The 17,580-nt window shown below is 45.0% G+C and overlaps 2 protein-coding genes across 3 annotated transcripts; both read right to left on the bottom strand.

Moving 5' to 3' along the window:
- Window positions 1–2,114: 2,114 nt before the first annotated feature.
- On the bottom strand, window positions 2,115–8,088 carry LOC136370753 (chymotrypsin-like elastase family member 2A). Its single transcript, XM_066334331.1, has 8 exons — window positions 7,975–8,088; window positions 7,657–7,745; window positions 7,141–7,238; window positions 6,090–6,218; window positions 5,168–5,304; window positions 4,338–4,483; window positions 3,328–3,480; window positions 2,115–2,287 (listed from the first exon to the last, which is right to left on the bottom strand). The coding sequence occupies exons 1-8, from the start codon at window positions 8,015–8,017 to the stop codon at window positions 2,270–2,272; spliced, it is 813 nt and encodes a 270-aa protein (XP_066190428.1). The 5' UTR covers window positions 8,018–8,088; the 3' UTR covers window positions 2,115–2,269.
- Window positions 8,040–16,175, bottom strand: KIAA2013 (KIAA2013 ortholog). 2 transcript variants are annotated; one of them, XM_066334325.1, is made up of 4 exons: window positions 15,041–16,175; window positions 13,297–14,150; window positions 8,657–8,771; window positions 8,040–8,093 (listed from the first exon to the last, which is right to left on the bottom strand). In XM_066334325.1, the coding sequence occupies exons 1-3, from the start codon at window positions 16,011–16,013 to the stop codon at window positions 8,658–8,660; spliced, it is 1,941 nt and encodes a 646-aa protein (XP_066190422.1). In that variant the 5' UTR covers window positions 16,014–16,175; the 3' UTR covers window positions 8,040–8,093; window position 8,657. The 2 variants fall into 2 exon arrangements, with proteins under 2 accessions (XP_066190422.1, XP_066190423.1); XM_066334326.1 differs by lacking the exons at window positions 8,040–8,093; window positions 8,657–8,771 and adding an exon at window positions 10,855–11,831 and having other exon boundaries at window positions 15,041–16,172.
- Window positions 16,176–17,580: the final 1,405 nt, after the last annotated feature.

Raw genomic sequence — 17,580 nt, 5'->3', positions numbered from 1 at the left:
GATGAGATGAACAGCCCAAAGGTTTTCACAGGAGGCAAGTTCCTGAAGGGCTTTGCCTGTGTTTTTCCATATTTCCCAGCTGTTGCTCAAATCAAAGGAAATGGCCCCAAGGAGGCTGCAGAAGGAGACCATGCATGCAGTCAAAATCCTTTGAACTGTTTTTCTACCACCAGCATTGGAGGAGGGAAAACACCTAAAAAAAAGAATTAAACAAACAACAGTGGCATTGTCTGATCTTGGGAGTGTTTCTTCCAGCTCCTGAAGCCACAGCTAGATCTAGCAGTGATATTTAACAATTCCCATGCATTCTGAAACAAAGCAAAAGGAGCATCCATTATCTGGATTTTTTTAAAGACATGTTTTATTACATTTTGTTCCACCTGACACAAATTTTGAAATAAAAGCTGTACTTAAGAGCCTGCTTCCGTGACACACTCTGGTCTGCAATAATGAATGAATGACACAGTTTTTCTGTGAGGAAAAAAAAAGCTAACAAAAACATTTGCTGTAGGTTTTATTCTCTGTGATACTTCTCTCCAAATCTTAAGAAAGGCCATGAAAAGACAGGTTACTTATTCCCCCAGTGATTCCACTGATCACAGACTGGAACTGTTGATTTTTTAAAATCAGATTTGGAGAATTTGTTCTTAATAGGCATTTCTTTATGATGAATGATTTCTGTTGGTATGTTCAAATTAGCTCAGATGTTTTTTACAATATATTTCGGAAGGAAAAATTAATCACATTTCTGTTTTGTTTTAGTTTTTACCAAAGCATTTGCACATCCAATTTTTATTGTTTGAGCTTCATGGTTACCTTTCTGTCTCTCTTTCATGCTGCACAAAATGGACATCCATACTTCATACGACAAAGTGACCTCTAATGATTTTAATTTTCAAACCCGTTATTCCATCATTTACAGTCTTACACTAATGATACTCATGAAAAAACTCAGGATGTTATGCTGGAGCTGATGACTCCTGAATAACTGGGTGATCCTTATTTCCACTGATAAAGAACAAAGTTCTGCATAGAAAAGCCGATTGAAAAAAGATCCCCTGTTCTTTCAGATAAAGGAAATCACACTTTTAGTAAGGCAAATAAAACCCAATAAAGACTGTTATTTCTCAGCAGAAGCTGATATTAAGCAAAACAAATTCTTGCTGGGCAGATTGATGCTCAATGGTTGTAAAGCAAAAGAAAAGCTATAAAAATACTACCCCCAAAGATGACAAACAGCCATACTTTGTCTTATTAATTTAATACAATTTCTGATTAATAGTACATTTACTTTCAGTCCAAAGGTTAACATCTGCAAAATATCAAACTAAAATGAACTGCAGACGTAGAAAATGGATCTCTGAGCATTTCTGTTCTCACAACAAACATCCAACCTTTTCCTTACTCTATCTACTGCTTACCTTTGGGTCACCTCCCCTCCATTTATAATCATTCCTTTTACTTCTGGAAACATCTAGTACGTGCTGGATGGGGGGGAGAAGAAAAACACAACAAAAATCCACCTTGATTTCATACTGCCTATCTTCTATTACAACGAAAGAAATCTAAAGAAGGTCTTTAACCGAGTGCTGAGCAAAAAGTGATGATTCTGTTTTGCTTTGCCCCAAATCCCCGTTCATGGCAGCTGACAGGGATTGACAGCTCTGAGGTCTTCACCTGAAGGGTTTAAAAACGAGCAGAGTTTTTGGAGGTGACAATTCTGCCCCCAGGGCTGGATCTTGCCCTTCCCCTTGCTGGCTCCAGGATCACAGGTGGTAAAACCTCTCTGTCCAAGCATTTTGCAGGGACTCACCTGCAGGGACCTGCCGGCTCCTCTGCTGCCTTCCCTCCGGGCATCGCGGCTCCCAGGGGTCCCGCTGGCAGCCTCAGGGTGCTGCTGCTGCCCCAGCCCTGCGGTGCCTCTCTGTGCCTCCCCCCGAGCTGCCTGGAGGGGTTTGTGATGCTCACACTCTTCCCACTGCCCACCCTCTGCACAGCAGCTCGCACCTTCCCCCAGGTTAGGCTGGCAAGAACAGGGAAAATATCCAGCATTATCCCCAAATCCAGGCTCTGGGCTTGCCAACAGTCAGGAGGAAATGACAGAGACACACGTTTTGTTTTTGTCTTGGAAAAAATACTGTTTATTGCACCAGCGTTTGGTTTAATACTTGCGTTGTTTAAAAGTGTCATTTCGCAGTTCTTTGTGATCAAAGGTGCCATGGTTATGACTTTATTCAAACTGCTTTCCTTCCTGGTATCTCTCATTGGATTAGTTGTTTGCCATAACCTACAAAAATGTAAAACAAATGAAAAATCGGATCATGAGGTGCAGGAATTTGTGAACAGTATGTGTTGTGTCCAAGTCACAGGATTTAAATCACTGAAATAAGATTTTTGTTTCTCAGTCAAAGTTTATATTAAATTAAAAGATGTTTCACATTCCAGACTTGAGCTGCATGTGCTACCTTTTGCAACAATCAAAGTATTGATGAATGCAAATTTGAGTAATCACTTCTGAAATATATAGTAAATTTTTATGACTACAATAAAGCTCTAGGATAAAGAGAGAATGCATTCCTATTATCAAAACTTACCTTAAAACGTGAAAAAAATAGATATCTGTTTCAGAGTAGGATACTTTCAATTGGTAAGGGCTGAATCTAAAGTGATATGTTGGAACCCTGGGCACTGAGAATTTTAGACTTTCTGTGCTGACAGGAACTGACCCCAAAGAAAACACTGCTGCTGACCTGAGGCCTTGGAAAAGGCTTCCAAAATTGAATGACAGCACTGGGATGTGTAGTTTGAATAGAAGTGTGTGATATCACATGGTGGAAAACTTAGAGTTTAAGGTTTTAGAATATAGTAATATATATAAAGCAAGATGGAGGTTTTAAGGCAGTGGCCAGTCCTTCTTTTTCACCTTTTTCTTCATGGTTTTGGGTGGGATTTTGTAACTGGATAGAAAAGTCCACATTGCTGACCACGGGTGGCTGGTTATTGAGTTAAAAGTAAAAATAATTTAGGTGTCGTTTCTTAATTGGACAGGATATCCTTAAAAGGCCTTGGAGAGAGAAAAAGATAGGGGCCATTTTTCACTTTGTTAGCTAGAAGTGCTGTAGAACCCACAGTCTGTGTGACTAATATAGGTAAGAATTAATAAACATCTGAGCCTGAACATGAAATACCATCTGGAGCATTTAATCCTGATTCTGACAGAAAAAAGATAAAAAGCAGCAGTGATCCAGCTCCCTCAGCAGGTGGAGGAAACCCCAGGGAGAGAACCCCAGCAGGGGCAGGTGTCTGTGCTCTGCAGCAGCTCCTCACCTGCTCGATCCAGCTGATGTAGGCAGAGACCCGGGTGAACACCGAGGGTTTCCTGTAGTAGTTGCAGCCCAGGGAGGAGCCGAAGCTGACGACGCCGTGCACTTCCCACCTGCCATCGTCCCCTTGGCAGTTCAGTGGGCCCCCAGAGTCCCCCTGGGGGAAGGGGAACACAGGTGCAGGGTGAGCAGCTCCTCCCTGGAGTTTTAAACCTTTTGTCTTGGGTTCAATGCAAGATGTATTCTATTTGCCATCTGTTGAAACTGGCTGGGGAGGTGTTTTATTTATCTCTTGCATAACCCATTCCTCAGAACTCCAGAGAGGAGGGGCAGGGTGTGTTGTGTTAATGGCTCAGACATTCAAACCAGCTGGGGCAGAGTTCCTTATCTCTTCTTATCTCGTCCAGTCCATCCTCCCTCCAGGGGTATCTGCTGTTCATGGGCCATCCAGGCTCACTGCAGGGCTGAGACAATTCCATCATCCCATTGGGAGAGGCTCCACCCAGGGGGAGGAGCCCAGCATTCCCACCTGGATCACCCCTGGGATTCAGAACCCCAGCACAGTCTGTGTGCACTGGATTCCCAGAGGGAGATCAGACCCACCTCAGCACCACTGGGCCCTTCTCCAGGATCATCTCTGCTCCAACAGAACCACATCTGTCACTGCAGGAGACTTGATTGGACTGCTCTCAACACCCTGACCAACAGGGGGTCAGGTCATATTCTGACTCTGTCAGTGCTTCTAGGATTTTTTTGTTTGTTTGCTTGGTTTTTGTACTACTACTTTTATATTTTTTAATATTCCTAGTAAAGAACTGTTATTCCTATTCCCATATCTTTACCTGAAATCCCCTTAATTGCAACATTATAATTATTTGGAGGGAGGGGGTTTACATTCTCCATTCCAAGGGGAGCTGCAGCTTTCCCTGGCAGACACCTGTCTTTCCAAACCAAAACACTTTTCCTTCCCATCAGACCTGTTTGTCTAAACCCAAGACAGGGATGTGGACTCACATTACAGCTGGAGATGATTCCATCCCCACCAGCACAAACCATGGTGGGTTTCACTGTCTTTCCCCACCAGGAAGGTTTGGAGCAGGTTGCATAATCCACCACCAGCAGAAGCCCTTGCTGCAGGTCATCAGGAAGGGGTCCATTTGCTGAGAACAGAAACACAGAGTCATGCTACCAGCTGACACAGAAGGAAGAATAAAACTGCTCTGCTAAATTTCTCCTGGGACCTGGGTACCATCAATCCAGGTAGAACACTCCATAGGAGCTGTATTAAAGGAGAGGCTGTTATAGGTATGAATGTCCCTTAGTTCCATTATTTTATATATACCTTAACTTACTAAAAATTTGCATTCCATTAAAAAATGTCTCATTGTTAGAGAAATGAAGGGTTACTCTTTTTTCAGGAGTTTGCAATTTACTTATCCATCAAGGAATTGTCTCCTGAGCCAAGCTGACACCTCTGCTCAATTCTCTGAGATTTTCTTCACATCTATTCCCTTATGTGTCTTCAGATATTTAGCAGGTGTGCTGGGATCAGCAAATGCACCTGTCTGCACACTATTAACATTTCTATTACAATAGCTCCTAAAAGCTCGATTAAGGCCCCTCAGGTGCATTACCAGCTCTGTTACAAGGAAAATAAACTTGAAAGGGAAAAAATCATAATGTGTGAGTGAAGTGGGGCCTAATACAATAAAATATCTCACTACACTGAGTTTTGAGGGGATCTTGAGCACCATCAATAAATCTTTACTGTCAATCTCAGAGGAGAAGGCACTTCTGAAAGTTCATTTTATTGCATTTTATGTTGCAAATGCCCAGGTACTCACTCTGCAGCCTGCCCCAGCCAGTCACATAGCAGGCAGTGTTGGAGGACAGGATGCTCTGGGCAGGGGGCAGGCAGGCCACCTGGATCTGGTCACTCAGGGGGACATGCTCAGGGAGTTTGATCAAGGCAATGTCGTACCTGTGGTAACACGCACACGTGGGGGAGAGAAAGGGAAGGTTTGCAAAATGGATTAAGACACAGCAGCCTGAGCACTCAGCAGTTACACAGCACTTGGCCTGTTCAGCAGAGAAGCAAGGGAGCAAAGGCCCAGTGCACAAGCAGCAAAGATTCCTACACCCTAAAGTAATGGGGATATTCATGGGTTGGAAGGCTATTCCCTGCAGAATTGCCTGTTTCCTGATGGCAGAAAATGGTCTTTTATAATTATATGGTTATAATTATGATTATTAATTACAACAAATTATAGTTTATAATTATAATTATTTGTTATTTTTATAATAGTATAATTTATCAGGTTTTTTCCACCAAATCCAAGCATATGTTAAGACTCGCTCCAAGGACTGGAACTGAGGGGATTTCTCTGTTACTGCCCTTAGCCTGCAGCAGGACACAGGGGTCCTTAAGCCATATGGATATTAATGATCACAAATTCTGTGTCTGTGCTGCTGGTAGAAGGGCTTCAAAGAGTGTTGTATAAAATGCTTAATTCCCCTTCACTGTACAAAAGATATCATTGCACAGAACAGCTTCCAATCCAAGCATGAACATGCAAAATGGCTTCTGGAAACATTATTAATCAGTAAGAAATTAATATTGTTAATTGCTTTGTATTCTCTTGAGGGGGAAGGTACAAACTAGATGTAACAGGAGGTTCTAAACATGAATTTAAATTGCCATAACTCCAGGTAGTTTGTTTTTTACCCTCCATTTAAAAACTGAAAAAATACCTGCTACCAGCTTACCCATTTGCAACACGCTCTGGATCCCAGTTCTCATTAACAATGATCTTTTCTGGAGAAAGTGCAATTGATCCTTCTTCCTCAGCTGCTAGGTTGTATTTTCCAAGGAACACTCGATATGTCCGAGAAGAACTGGGCAAGGAAAGGATGAACACTCAGTTATGAAGCTGCTGCTCAGGCATTTGCATCTTTCACTCCTGAGAGATTCAGTAAGAATATCCTTGACTTTAATCTCTCATCACAGGCATGGTTTGTCTGGAGCAGAGGCAGTCTTTGCTAAGGGCAAAGATTGTGTTCTAGACTTCATAGTCATTTCATCTCTAAGCTGTTCTCTCAACTCCTGCTCTAGGCTTCATTTACAGACTCCAGGTGCCTCCAATCTTTGCAGGATTCTGCTCATATTCTTCAATGCAATAACAATTGGGACTTTGACAGCCATAAATAACTTCAATAACAAACAACTCTGTGGCAGATAAAATAATAGGATTTATAATAATAACATGCAGCCAATCCTTCATGTTTCATATTATGATATTTGCTACAACTTAATGTTACAATAACCATACGCTTCCAGAGCAAAATGGGATTGTATTTGTGGAAACAGTTTTGATGATGAAGTTACATTGCTGTACCTAATAATTTCTTTCTACACTGCCACGTAATATGAAGAGTGTACTGAAAATGATTGGTATATTCAAAATATTTGTGATTATTTCTTCAGGGAGTGGATTGATTAGTTAATTTGTGGATCTCACTGACACGTAGATTACAGAAACGGCAACACAGCTGAATTTTAATACTGACTTGAAAACAGAAGGATGTTTGTAGTTTGTTTATAGAAAATGAAGAATATATAATTCAGGTAACTGGTTTTTTTTTTCCCCTTTCACATTAAGAAAACAAAGAGATGCCATTCTCCTGACTTGTAATCAAAAGATGATACGAAACTCAGAGCTTTCAACTGAGAAAGGGAGAACTGGCATTGATACAGTTTTCCTTCATCTCTTTCTGCTCATGTGCTGCTTCCTGGGTCAGATTTATGTTCCTGACTCACCTGATGCAGTGGGCAGCTGTCAGTACCCAGTTGGTGGCAATGAGAGTTCCCCCACAGGTGTGACGCCACTTGCCATTGGAATTGTATTGGAGGGAGGCCTGGGATCAAGAAACCAAGTCAGGCTTTTGCTTATTCATTTTTCATTGTTGTGCTTTGTTCCTGCACCAAGAACATGACTTGCTGATGGTGAAAGGCTTTGAACTTTCCAACTCCTGGCCACAGAAAAGCCTTCCCTCCTTTCCTATCATCCAAAGCTTGATTTTGAAAATATATATTGCTTAAATGGCCCAAGTCTAATGGACTTAAAATGAGAGCCTGCATTACCAGCAATATGCTGCACATTCAGAGCTTTCTTAAAAAGGCTGGAAACTTTAGGATTGATCAGAACAGAAGAGTCAAAACCTAAGACATGTCAGGCAAGATGTATCAAATGTAATTTAAGAGGTTGTTTTCTTCAGTTGTGCTGCACAGATACCACAGCCCCAGTTGTTCCAGGGAAAGCACAGAATGACCAACCTGCCAGGGCCAGCTGTATGGTCTTGCATTTTCCCCTCCAACAACTCTGGACACAAGAGGTGGGAAGGCAGGAACCCCACAGCCAAAGGCTAGAAGACATACAAATAGGATGTGTGTTTTAAAAGTAGGTTTTTAAAAGTATCTGTCTGCTATTAAATAGCATAGCACCCAGTTACTCCTTTGAGAGGCCTTGTAATGAACATCCTAAGCTGTATTTTTTCCTGCTTTGATGCAGGATGTTCAATTTGTCTAGAAAAGGACTTTTTAGATTTGAATTAACTTTTTCTTTTAAAACTAAAGCAGAAGTTGGACACGTACCTGCAGGTGCCAGAGTAAACACAGTGAAGAGGACTCCAAGCATGGTGCCAGTTCCTGGGTGCTGCAGGCTCAACTCCAGGTCATTTTATACAGTGCCCTTTATCTCTGGGACATATGACCTAAAATGCAGAGCTATTCCAATACCAATGGAAAACTTGTGTCACTGTGGGATAATTCTTTATATACATAAGTTGCTAAAATATCCCCATTTAGGTGGACCTTGGATCCAGGCTATATAAACAACTTGTTAAAAAGAATTCCAGATTAGTTTCTTATTATCTACAGCAGCTGTTTGCATTTCCATTGCCTTTAAAGTTCATCTCAAAGGTGTTCACAGAAGGAAAATGTTCAATTAATTATTTTAACACTTGGTGGTATGTCAGCAGTAAGTGTCTGATATATTCAGACAGTGATAGATTCAGATGTGCTGGTGGGGTTGGATTAATTGATCTCTAGAAGCTCCCTTCCTACCTTAATTATTACAATTCTATGACTGCTTGGGATTTTATTTTGGTCTGGGGTCTGCTTTTCTTTTGTTTTGTTTTGTGTGTATCTGAATGGCATCTACCACACTGTACTGACTGAAAACCTGCATCTTCTTTCCCAGATCAAGCTGCATGTGTTTGAGCATGCCAGACTTCTTCAATAAGCCAGACTGTAATCACTTTGAAGTGGAACATACCTCAAGCCATACAAAGAACCAGCTGTCCATGATGAAGCAGAAATCCCCTGGTATGTTGTGGTGGGTCAGACTCCATTCCTTTCCTATTTCCCTTTGTTAGATCAGCAGCACAGCCCTGGATGAGAACAGGATTCCTGCAGCATTGCAAATGAGCCTGTGTACACCCCAGAGCAGTGCTGACCTGTGCTGTAACACACTGTGAGCTTGTTAATGAAAAAGAGCAAAGCACTTTCACTCACAGGACAAAGCAGGCAAGAGCAGGCAGCTACACTCCTCCAGAGATGCTGCCACAAAAAGAAGTGTCCTAATTCATTACTGACATGTGAAATATCAATGCTTACCCCTGTCTCTTTTATTTCTTTTAATCTTCTACTTCAGGGATTTTCCACCCTCTGTCACCTTTCCATCCACCAACCATTGGAAAAACCATGGAAAAACCATTGCTGATTATTTGAAAAACAAACATCTCTATCCTGTAAGCCAGGACACCCACAGGGAACAAACTTACTAGAATGGAAACAAAGATCATAATGCCAGTTTTGCAACCAGAGCTGTGTTGTACACAGACACCAAACACGGGGTTCAAAAATCCTGAAGTAAATCTAATGTTTAATTAACAAGCAGCAAACTCCTTGATTTCCAGAGCTGCCTTTCAGCAGTGTTTCATATTCAAGGTACTGTTTTGGATGAAAGATGCCTGGAGCACACATGTGGAGGGCAGAAATATAGAATGTTTTGCTGTTTTGTCTGCTTCTCAAGAATGTATTTTCCTACCCAGACAATAGCACTTGGGAAAGCCGCATTTTGAATTGCAAATTGGATCAACCAAACCCTGTTCCGGCATCTTGTATTTATTATCTGACAAAAACAGAAACCAGGATTAACAGTGCAGAATTGAGAGTCTAAACTTCTTTCCATTAATTTGTTGGCTCTTTTCTTAGTGTCTGAATTTACAAGCTAAACAACATGGTATGCTGCTCAGTTTCACTTCCATGTCACTATCATTTTCCAACTAAATTCCAACTAAAAGTATAAATTTCAGATGGTCGGTTACTATTTTAACTTTCTTCGTTTGTTGTGTGCTTGCAAACATGGAATTTTGTTTAGTTCTTTAAGCATTTTTGCATTTCACAAATGCAGAAATCTTCTTTTCACAAATGCAGAAGATTTCTTTCACAAATCTTCTGCTCTCTTGCATACTGAAAATAGAGAAACTCTGTTTCTTTTTCCCCTTCTTCATGGAGGAATTCTAGAACAGTTCTGCTGCTGTGGAGAAAATGCTCATAGGAATCCTAATACATTTAATGTAAAACACTCTCAAAGCTGTTTTGGTTTTTGTTCTATTCATGCTTTATGTGATGGTAGCTTGTCCATCTTTTCCAGGCCTAAACAGTCTCTTCCTTGGACTCCATGGGTGTCATGCTGCTGGCAATTCCGCCAGGGAACATCAAATGGCTCAGCCCCCAGCTGATACCATGGTGGCTTGGAAACAGCCCTCTGGAAGTTCTTATCACCTTCATGCCAGATGCTCCACAGAAACTGAGCAGCTCGTGGAACTTCACTGAGAAAGAGAAGGAGCTTCTGGTGTGCTCTGTTAAAGCAGAAGAGTAAATATCTCCTTCAATACACAGTGTACCTGTGTACAACTTATAATGGACTCTGTTGCTTCCTTGTCTTTATTCCCTTGAAGGGCAGTAACTCTGCTATACTAATTATTAAATGGAATTGTCTGCAGAAAAGTTACAGACACTGGAATCTGCTTTCCTGAGGGATGTTTTTAATCTGAAACCAGACAGTAACCCCTCTGAAAATTTTAAATTAAATCCTGACCCAGTTTTCTCTTGAGACCACCAACTGTGACAAATTCATTACTTGCTGGATGGCTGTTAAATCTGCTGCTTGATGGTTCCCTGGGATCTTCAAAGGAAAGCTTGGCCTTCATTCTTCAGGACAGAACAAGGTTACACTGAGCAAGGAAATGGAGATGAACTTTACCATGTGGGGTTTTGTCATCTGTTGTGCCTTCCAAATTGTCTTATATCCAGCTTATAGCCATTTATGCATTATTTTCCACACTGTATTTGCAGTCAATACTGGCCACAGATGTAACATGAGGCTCTGCTTATCTAAAGGGCGTGGAGCAAAGGCAGGAGAGAACAGAGACAAAATCCACAAAAGACCCAGCCACACTTCAGCAATCAGATTAGACTGAAAGATATTTATTTAGAAACAACAGCTTTGGTATTTTAAAACCAAACAACCTGTAAGTCACTAGAAAGTGGGATGTCTTCCCCATAGCCAAAACAAATCAATGCACAAAGTCTCAATAGGCTTAGATTAGGAAACGTGTAGATCAGCATTTCCAAGTGCATATCCAGAAAACAATTTCATTAAGTTGATTTTGCACTCTACAGTCATAAAGGCTGAAAAACCTGTTACGAGAACTTAGATATCTACACTTCAATTGACTGTTACTGAAGTGGAGGAAAAATTAACATACTCCCCCTCCCCTCAAGCAATAAATTAAAAATTGTATACCAGAAAGGAAGTTACACTAAACTTTTTTTCAAGTTAACTCTCAGAAGGGAATCATTATCCTTTATTTTTCTGTAAAATTAAAAACAAAAACCCAGATCAAGATATCAAAGGACATAGTATATCTTCAAGTATTTTCACCAAATGGATTACTCCTAGGGAACCAAACAGCTTACAGGGAAAGGAAACATCTGTTACACAAGCTTCTGGGATAAACTTTTGAATGACCACACCTTCCAAGTCTCAGATTCCTGTCATAGCAAGGCACAAAAGGATTGTTGCTTTCAAATGGTCCTTGTTCTCAGCTGCAAAACTGCCAGGAGTCTTGTGCAAATGGAGGCTGAAAGCAAGACTAAGTTCACTTGGACACGGAGATGTTCCCATTCAATCAATGGAACAGAGTGTTATTTCAAGACCATCTATCTTGCTTCCTGCTACAGATTCTGAGCTTCAGCTGGCTTTCACTTCTTCCCTGTTTCTGGAATCAAGTTCTGCATCACCTTCACCTGAAGTAGGTCCAGCTAAGACGAGGCAGCAGGCTGTGTGCTCTGCAGTGCCCAGGAGATGAGGTGCCAGGCCAGCCCTGGGCTGTGGCTGTGAAGCCTAGGGCACTTCAGCGGGCAGTGTCGGGGACAGTCACCTGCAGCAATGGTTAACAAGTCACTTGGTAAAAGGCAGAAGGCAAGTCTTGGAGATGACAAAGGCAACTGGATAGACAACAGTGAAAGGACATAATTACATAATCCCAAGGACACATTTCAGGCCATGTCAGGGCACAGCTGTTACACAATAACTGACTTCACCTCCTAACCCCTTCTTCCCTTTGCACTGAGGTGCTGATCATGATCAGAGGCTTGTAACTGCAGTTGTCTGATACACATTTCTATCCTACCTCCTCCTGGGTTGGTTTGTCTGGCTACAAGCACCTCCCACTCAGTCTTTTATTGGATCACAGGTATTCAGACCTGCTCGGGATCAGGCTCGATCCTCAGTGCTCAAAAGGACAAAACCAGTGAGCTGACAGGGAAAATTCCAATTCATTTTAAGCATCCCATACATACCAGTCAAGTTTAGTTCAATACCTTCTGTTCAGCCTTAGCTATCCAAAATCGGATTTGATTTTATAATTTGGAATAACAGTACAATCTATAGCTAGAACTTTTCCTCTGACAGCTCTGTTTAACTATCATCTCTTCTTTTTCTAAAAACAAAACCTACTTTTAACTCTGTTCAGCCCTCAGGAGGGAAGCCTCTGAACAGCACAACTACCTCACATAGCAAATCCAGTCTGGTCTTGCATTTCCACTTCATACCAACACACAATGAGAAAGTCCCAGTACTATGAGCAGAAGTCACCATCTACTGTCTACTCTGTACTAAGTTTTTACACCAAGTAAGTTTTCCAAGGCAACTCAAACAACTTGAAATTTTTTACACCCAGGTAAGATGCATGAGAGCTTGGAGAAAGAACCTTCAACTCACAGTAAAAAGCACTCAGTACTTTCCTTAACACAGCTTTGTATTTTGTCTGACTGGGAGAAACACCAATTCAGCATCTTCCCAAAATGATGGTGCTAAGTGTGGTTTGATGGAGGACTGCACAGTGTCTATCACATGAACATGTACCACGAGTCCCAGCAAGTAGTCCCTTCACCTCAGAGCAGCAGCCTGCCTTTGGGTGTTCTTGTGTGACAAATTCACACCAGGCAGGTGTGCAGGTCTCCACACAGCAGTACAAACAAGTACAGCAGCTCTCTCACATGCTTTCTGGTACTGAATAACAAGAAGCAGCATCTCATGACAACTGCAATTGCTGGCCTAGAAACAAGTTACACTGATGTGTGGAAAATGGACAGAAAGCTGTGTCTGCCTCCACCTGCAGCCTCACAAATGGTCAGACAATGTGTTTATCTTTTCTAATCATTGTGAGCCCTACTGCTCCAATCCCTGCCCTAATTCTTCTTGCAAGAACAAGTCACAGACTGCTTGTTTCAAGAGAGACTGAAAATCATCACAGTCCAAGACAGAGCCTGCCCAGGCACAGCTGACACGACATCAGGCTGACAACACTCAGTGGACAGCAGCCAGAAGCAGCAGCCTTATACCTTACTCCTGAAGAGTGGCTTGGCTCCCGGGCCACAATATTCATTGTAGATGAGTTTGAACAGAAACAAGTGAAACAAAGTAATTAAGGAGGCCACACTGAACCAGAACAGGAAGGGTAAGCCCGGGTATTGCTTGGCCATGTGTTCCTCATGAGCCAGAATAGCTTTTAGGTGGAGTGTGTGTCTTAGGTCCTGCAAGTGGACCAAATCTGTGGATATATAAAGCAGTGGTGTGATGGGTTGAGTCACCATGACAGGGAAGGTGTGGCCCCGAGCCTCGGAGGTGAGCTCCACGGGCTCGTTGAGGCAGCCAGCCTCACAGGCGTACAGCCGCACGGGCTTCTCCTGGAACTTCACCGACACCTGCAGGAAGGGCTTTCCCTCAGCATCCAGCAGAACTGCTAAATTGATCAAGTCCTTGTTGTAATGGATCCCACGTAAGGAATAGCTGTTATGAAGCACATCAGGGTCAGCCTGGAACTGAAGGTGGTTTTCTGTGAACTGCAGCCCCCCAAAACTAAGCACCATTCCCTGCATGAGTCCGTGGACTCCAGCTGTCACCAGACCCTTGCAGCCCCGCTTCTGGAGAGTCAGCTTCCACAGGTCTGAGAGCTGCAGGATCTGGCTGACACTGGTCAGCCTGGGTGGCCACAGGTTCTGGGCGTGCATGGTGGCGTGGCCACTGAAGCAGTGGTCAGCATAGTTGAGGCTGGCCTCGATCTTCTCCCTGTCCTCCCCTCCCAGGAGCGGGTCCAGCAGCGGGGCTGGCACTGTGGACAGTACATAGTACAGAGTCATGTTGACAGTCTCACTGGATGGGGTATGTGCATCTGTGATCTTTCTCATTTCAATCCCTGTAGCAAAGGAAAACAGCCAGTAGTCAGAAATTAGCTAGGAGGAAAAGAAGATCAAACATGAACGTTGACGTTCAATGTGCAGGTGTTCTTTATAACATCTAAGAAACCTGTGTCCATAAAACACCAAAGTTAAACAGTGGAACTAAGAATCAGCACCTGAATCAAAGTAATTTTGTATTATTAACTGTTTCATTGTGTTACAATGTGTAGCAGACACAAAAAATGACATTTATTACTAGAATAAATACCCTACAGAGCATTAAAGCTTCTTTTTTTTTTCTTTTTTTTTTTCCCCTAAACAAATACAAATATTTTCTTGTGTTTGTCTAAGAAGATACTCTCTCTGCTTCTTAGGAGTTTGACAGCCATTGTCCTACTAAAGACAATGCTAATTTAATATACAGATGCATTACAGGCCTGTCATCATGACTCTGCAAGAATGATCTGTCAAAAGAACATGATCTTTCTATAAAATAGCAAGTTCTACATTATTTGGTCAGCTACTCTTCTATGTAAGACATTAAAATCTTAAGAAAAAGCATCTTTGTAGAACAGCCATTAACTTCCAAGCAGAATCTGTCTTTTATCTATCACTAAAGGTCAACTTTATTTCCAGCTGACATGCAGGGCAAATCAGTGAAGTTCCTGAAGCCATGAAAAGCAGCATACACAAAATAATGATTATAAATGTTCTTGTATCACTCCCTATACACAGTCAGGTGTACTCCACTGTGTAAGGCAAGCTGGCTTTCAAACCAGGAACACTGTTTTACTATCCCACAACCCATCAGGAAGACCAGAGCCTCTGATCTTACAGCAACCAGGACACGGAGCTTTCAGCCACCCTCTACAACAACCCCATGGAAGTTGAGCATCACTTTCCTTACCTGAAATGAACAAGTCAGACCAGGTCTGCTGGTGCTCCTGGAAAAGATCTTCCACCCCCATCTTCATCACCTCCAGCATCTCTTTCTTGGCTGCCTCTTTCAGTTTGCTGAAGGTCTCCTCCAGCCTGGAGACCTCGATGGGCTCCGAGGTGTACACCACCGACAGCACGGTCTCGTCAAAGTGCGACTGGGGCGCGACCTGCACCCGGCTCACGAGTTTCTTGGCAGCCACCACCACCAGCACCATCTTGGGGCTGCCGGCCAGCAGCAGGCGGCCGGAGGAGAGCAGGAACTGCCGCTCCTCCACCTTCTCCAGGCTGGTAGCGAAGCGCCCGCCCAGCGCGGACCCGGCGGCGGGGGCCGAGGCCTCGAAGGCGGCCACCCGCTCGGTGGGGTTGGCGATGCGGATTCGTTGCATGTAGAGATGCGGTCGGCTCCGGTGGGCCACCACCTCCTCCCGCACCGAAACGCAGTCCCCAGCGCTGGCGCCGGGCCCCGTCTGGACGCAGCGCAGCCTCCGCACGGCCCCGTCCCGCAGCGCCGCCAGCGCCGCCCGCGCCTCGCCGCGCCCGCCCAGCGCCCTCAGCCGCACCAGCGCCGGGTACTCGGTGGCCAGTGCCGGGCCCCCGGCGGGCCCCGCGGGCCGCACCCAGAGCCGCCCGGCCGACACGTCCAGCAGCAGGAACCCGTTGCCCGCCACCGCCAGCGCCGGGGGCCCGCCGGCCTCGGCCGCCTCCTCAAGCAGCGGCAGCGCATCGCCGCGCTGGGTCTGCGCCCGCCAGGCGCCCGCGGCCGCCTGAACGCAAAGGGCGGCGGGTCCCCGGGGCTCGGCCCCGCGCCCTCCGCCCCGCGCCCGCGCCGCGCCCAGGTACCAGTAAACGACGAGCAACAGCACCAGCAGCAGCAGCAGGCGCCGCGCCCAGCTGCTGGACAGCAGCCCCGGCAGCCCCTTCAGCCGCTGCTGCAGCCACATGGGCGGCGGCGGGGGAGCTCCGGCCCGGCCCTTCCCGGCCCCGGCCCCGCACCGGCCCTAAGCCGCCATCGCCGCCGCGCCCTGCGGCAGCTCCGCCGCGATTGGCGGCGCTTTGCGGCGCTTTGCGACAGCCGCGCTCTCCGCCCCTGAGGGGGGCTGGGCTCCGAGAGGCGGCCCGGCCCGCTGGGGTCCTCCGGAACCGCCGGGACCACCGGCTCCGGGACCCCGGGCTTCCAACACCCCCGGAACCGCCGGGACCCCTGGCTTCAGCTCCCCCGGCTCCTGGACCCCGGGCTTCCAACCCCCCCGGCTCCAGGCCCCCCTTTGTTCGTGGCCTCGCCGGCTCTGGGCCCCTCCCGTTTCCGGGACCGCTCCCAGCTCCGAGCCTCCTCCGCTCCGGGACCTGACCCCGCCGGCTGCGGGATCCCCGGCATCCAGGCCCCTGTCTCTTGCTCTGCCCCGCTCTCTGCTGTATCCGCGGGTGCCCTCGAGCAGCTCCAGCCCCGGGCTGAGGTTCCGTGTCACCGATCGAAAAGGCCTAGAGGGATTTCCCGTAATTCCCGTTGCAGTTTACTGGTTTACCACAACAGAGACTATGCGGGAAAGGAAGATCTTTCTATTAAACTGTATCTCACTGTGTCCTAAACAGAAGAACAAACTTTCTCACGTGTCTTAGATGCGCACAGGAAAGCTTTGTATCCACAGCAGGGCTCGAAAGAGAGAACGAGAAACACAGTTTCAAGCAAGTCAGACAGAAACATTGTGAGTTAAAGTAGAAATTCTCGACCGGGCTGAGGAAAAGAACCGGGTCAATGAAGGGAAACAGAAAAGACGTTCTTAATTTATTCCTGCAAATGAGCTGTTTGACTGGGGGCGGGCACTGGGATCCCCAAACTGTGGGCGAGATCCCATTCCTTGCAGGTTTCACTGGGGCTGGTGGTTTCTCAGCTCTGAGGCTGCTGTAAGAGCAGAGCTCCGACTCTTCCAGTTTTCAGGAAGTTGCTGCTCTGCCTGGAGCACGTGTTGCACGTACTCCCTGGAACATCTGCATTGGCAGCTGGCTCTGTTTAAAAAGACAGGCAGCCGGCTGCAGCCTGTGCACAGAGCAGTGCAAACACCCAGACGGGGGAAATGTGCTCGCTGGGTTGGCATAGCTGCAGAATACAAAGCTGTCAAACAGAGACAGCCTGGGTACAGTAGCATAAACAATGGGGCATTCATGATTTCGAGTGTGCAAAACCGCTTTTGGTTTAGACTGGAGAGATTTAAATTCATTAAAATGAGAAACTTGCAATTTTGAAAATCCATGTTGACTTGTAGCCCTCAGTCTGAGGTCTGAAGGTGAAGGACTGAACAGTTTGCTGTGGCTTCTGCCTTAAACTGTTGAAGCTGCTACAGATTTATCATGGGCTTTGTCCAGGCCTGCAAAGTACTGCAGAAATCTAAAGTGAAAGTATGTTCTCTTTTAATATTAAGGGAACTGACTTTTTTGTAGAAGGAAGTTTTCTGATATCACCATTTCAGAACTAGTATTTCCTTGGGTTGTTGCCTGGAATGCTCATCACTT

This window comes from Sylvia atricapilla, chromosome 22, assembly GCF_009819655.1.
Source record: "Sylvia atricapilla isolate bSylAtr1 chromosome 22, bSylAtr1.pri, whole genome shotgun sequence".
Lineage (NCBI taxonomy): Eukaryota > Metazoa > Chordata > Aves > Passeriformes > Sylviidae > Sylvia > Sylvia atricapilla.
The sequence above is the reverse complement of the archived record's forward strand: the minus strand, read 5'-3'. Positions and strand labels throughout refer to the sequence as shown.

Coding starts and splice junctions, on each gene's coding strand:
- LOC136370753 (XM_066334331.1), bottom strand. CDS start 8,017: ATGCTTGGAGTCCTCTTCACTGTGTTTACTCTGGCACCTGCAG. Junction 7,239..7,656: donor CATACAGCTGGCCCTGGCAG/GTTGGTCATTCT, acceptor TCTTGATCCCAG/GCCTCCCTCCAATACAATTC. Junction 5,305..6,089: donor CCAGAGCGTGTTGCAAATGG/GTAAGCTGGTAG, acceptor GTGTTACCACAG/GTACGACATTGCCTTGATCA.
- KIAA2013 (XM_066334325.1), bottom strand. CDS start 16,013: ATGTGGCTGCAGCAGCGGCTGAAGGGGCTGCCGGGGCTGCTGTCCAGC. Junction 14,151..15,040: donor GTCTGACTTGTTCATTTCAG/GTAAGGAAAGTG, acceptor CCTTTGCTACAG/GGATTGAAATGAGAAAGATC. Junction 8,772..13,296: donor AGCCACTCTTCAGGAGTAAG/GTATAAGGCTGC, acceptor GTTCTCATCCAG/GGCTGTGCTGCTGATCTAAC.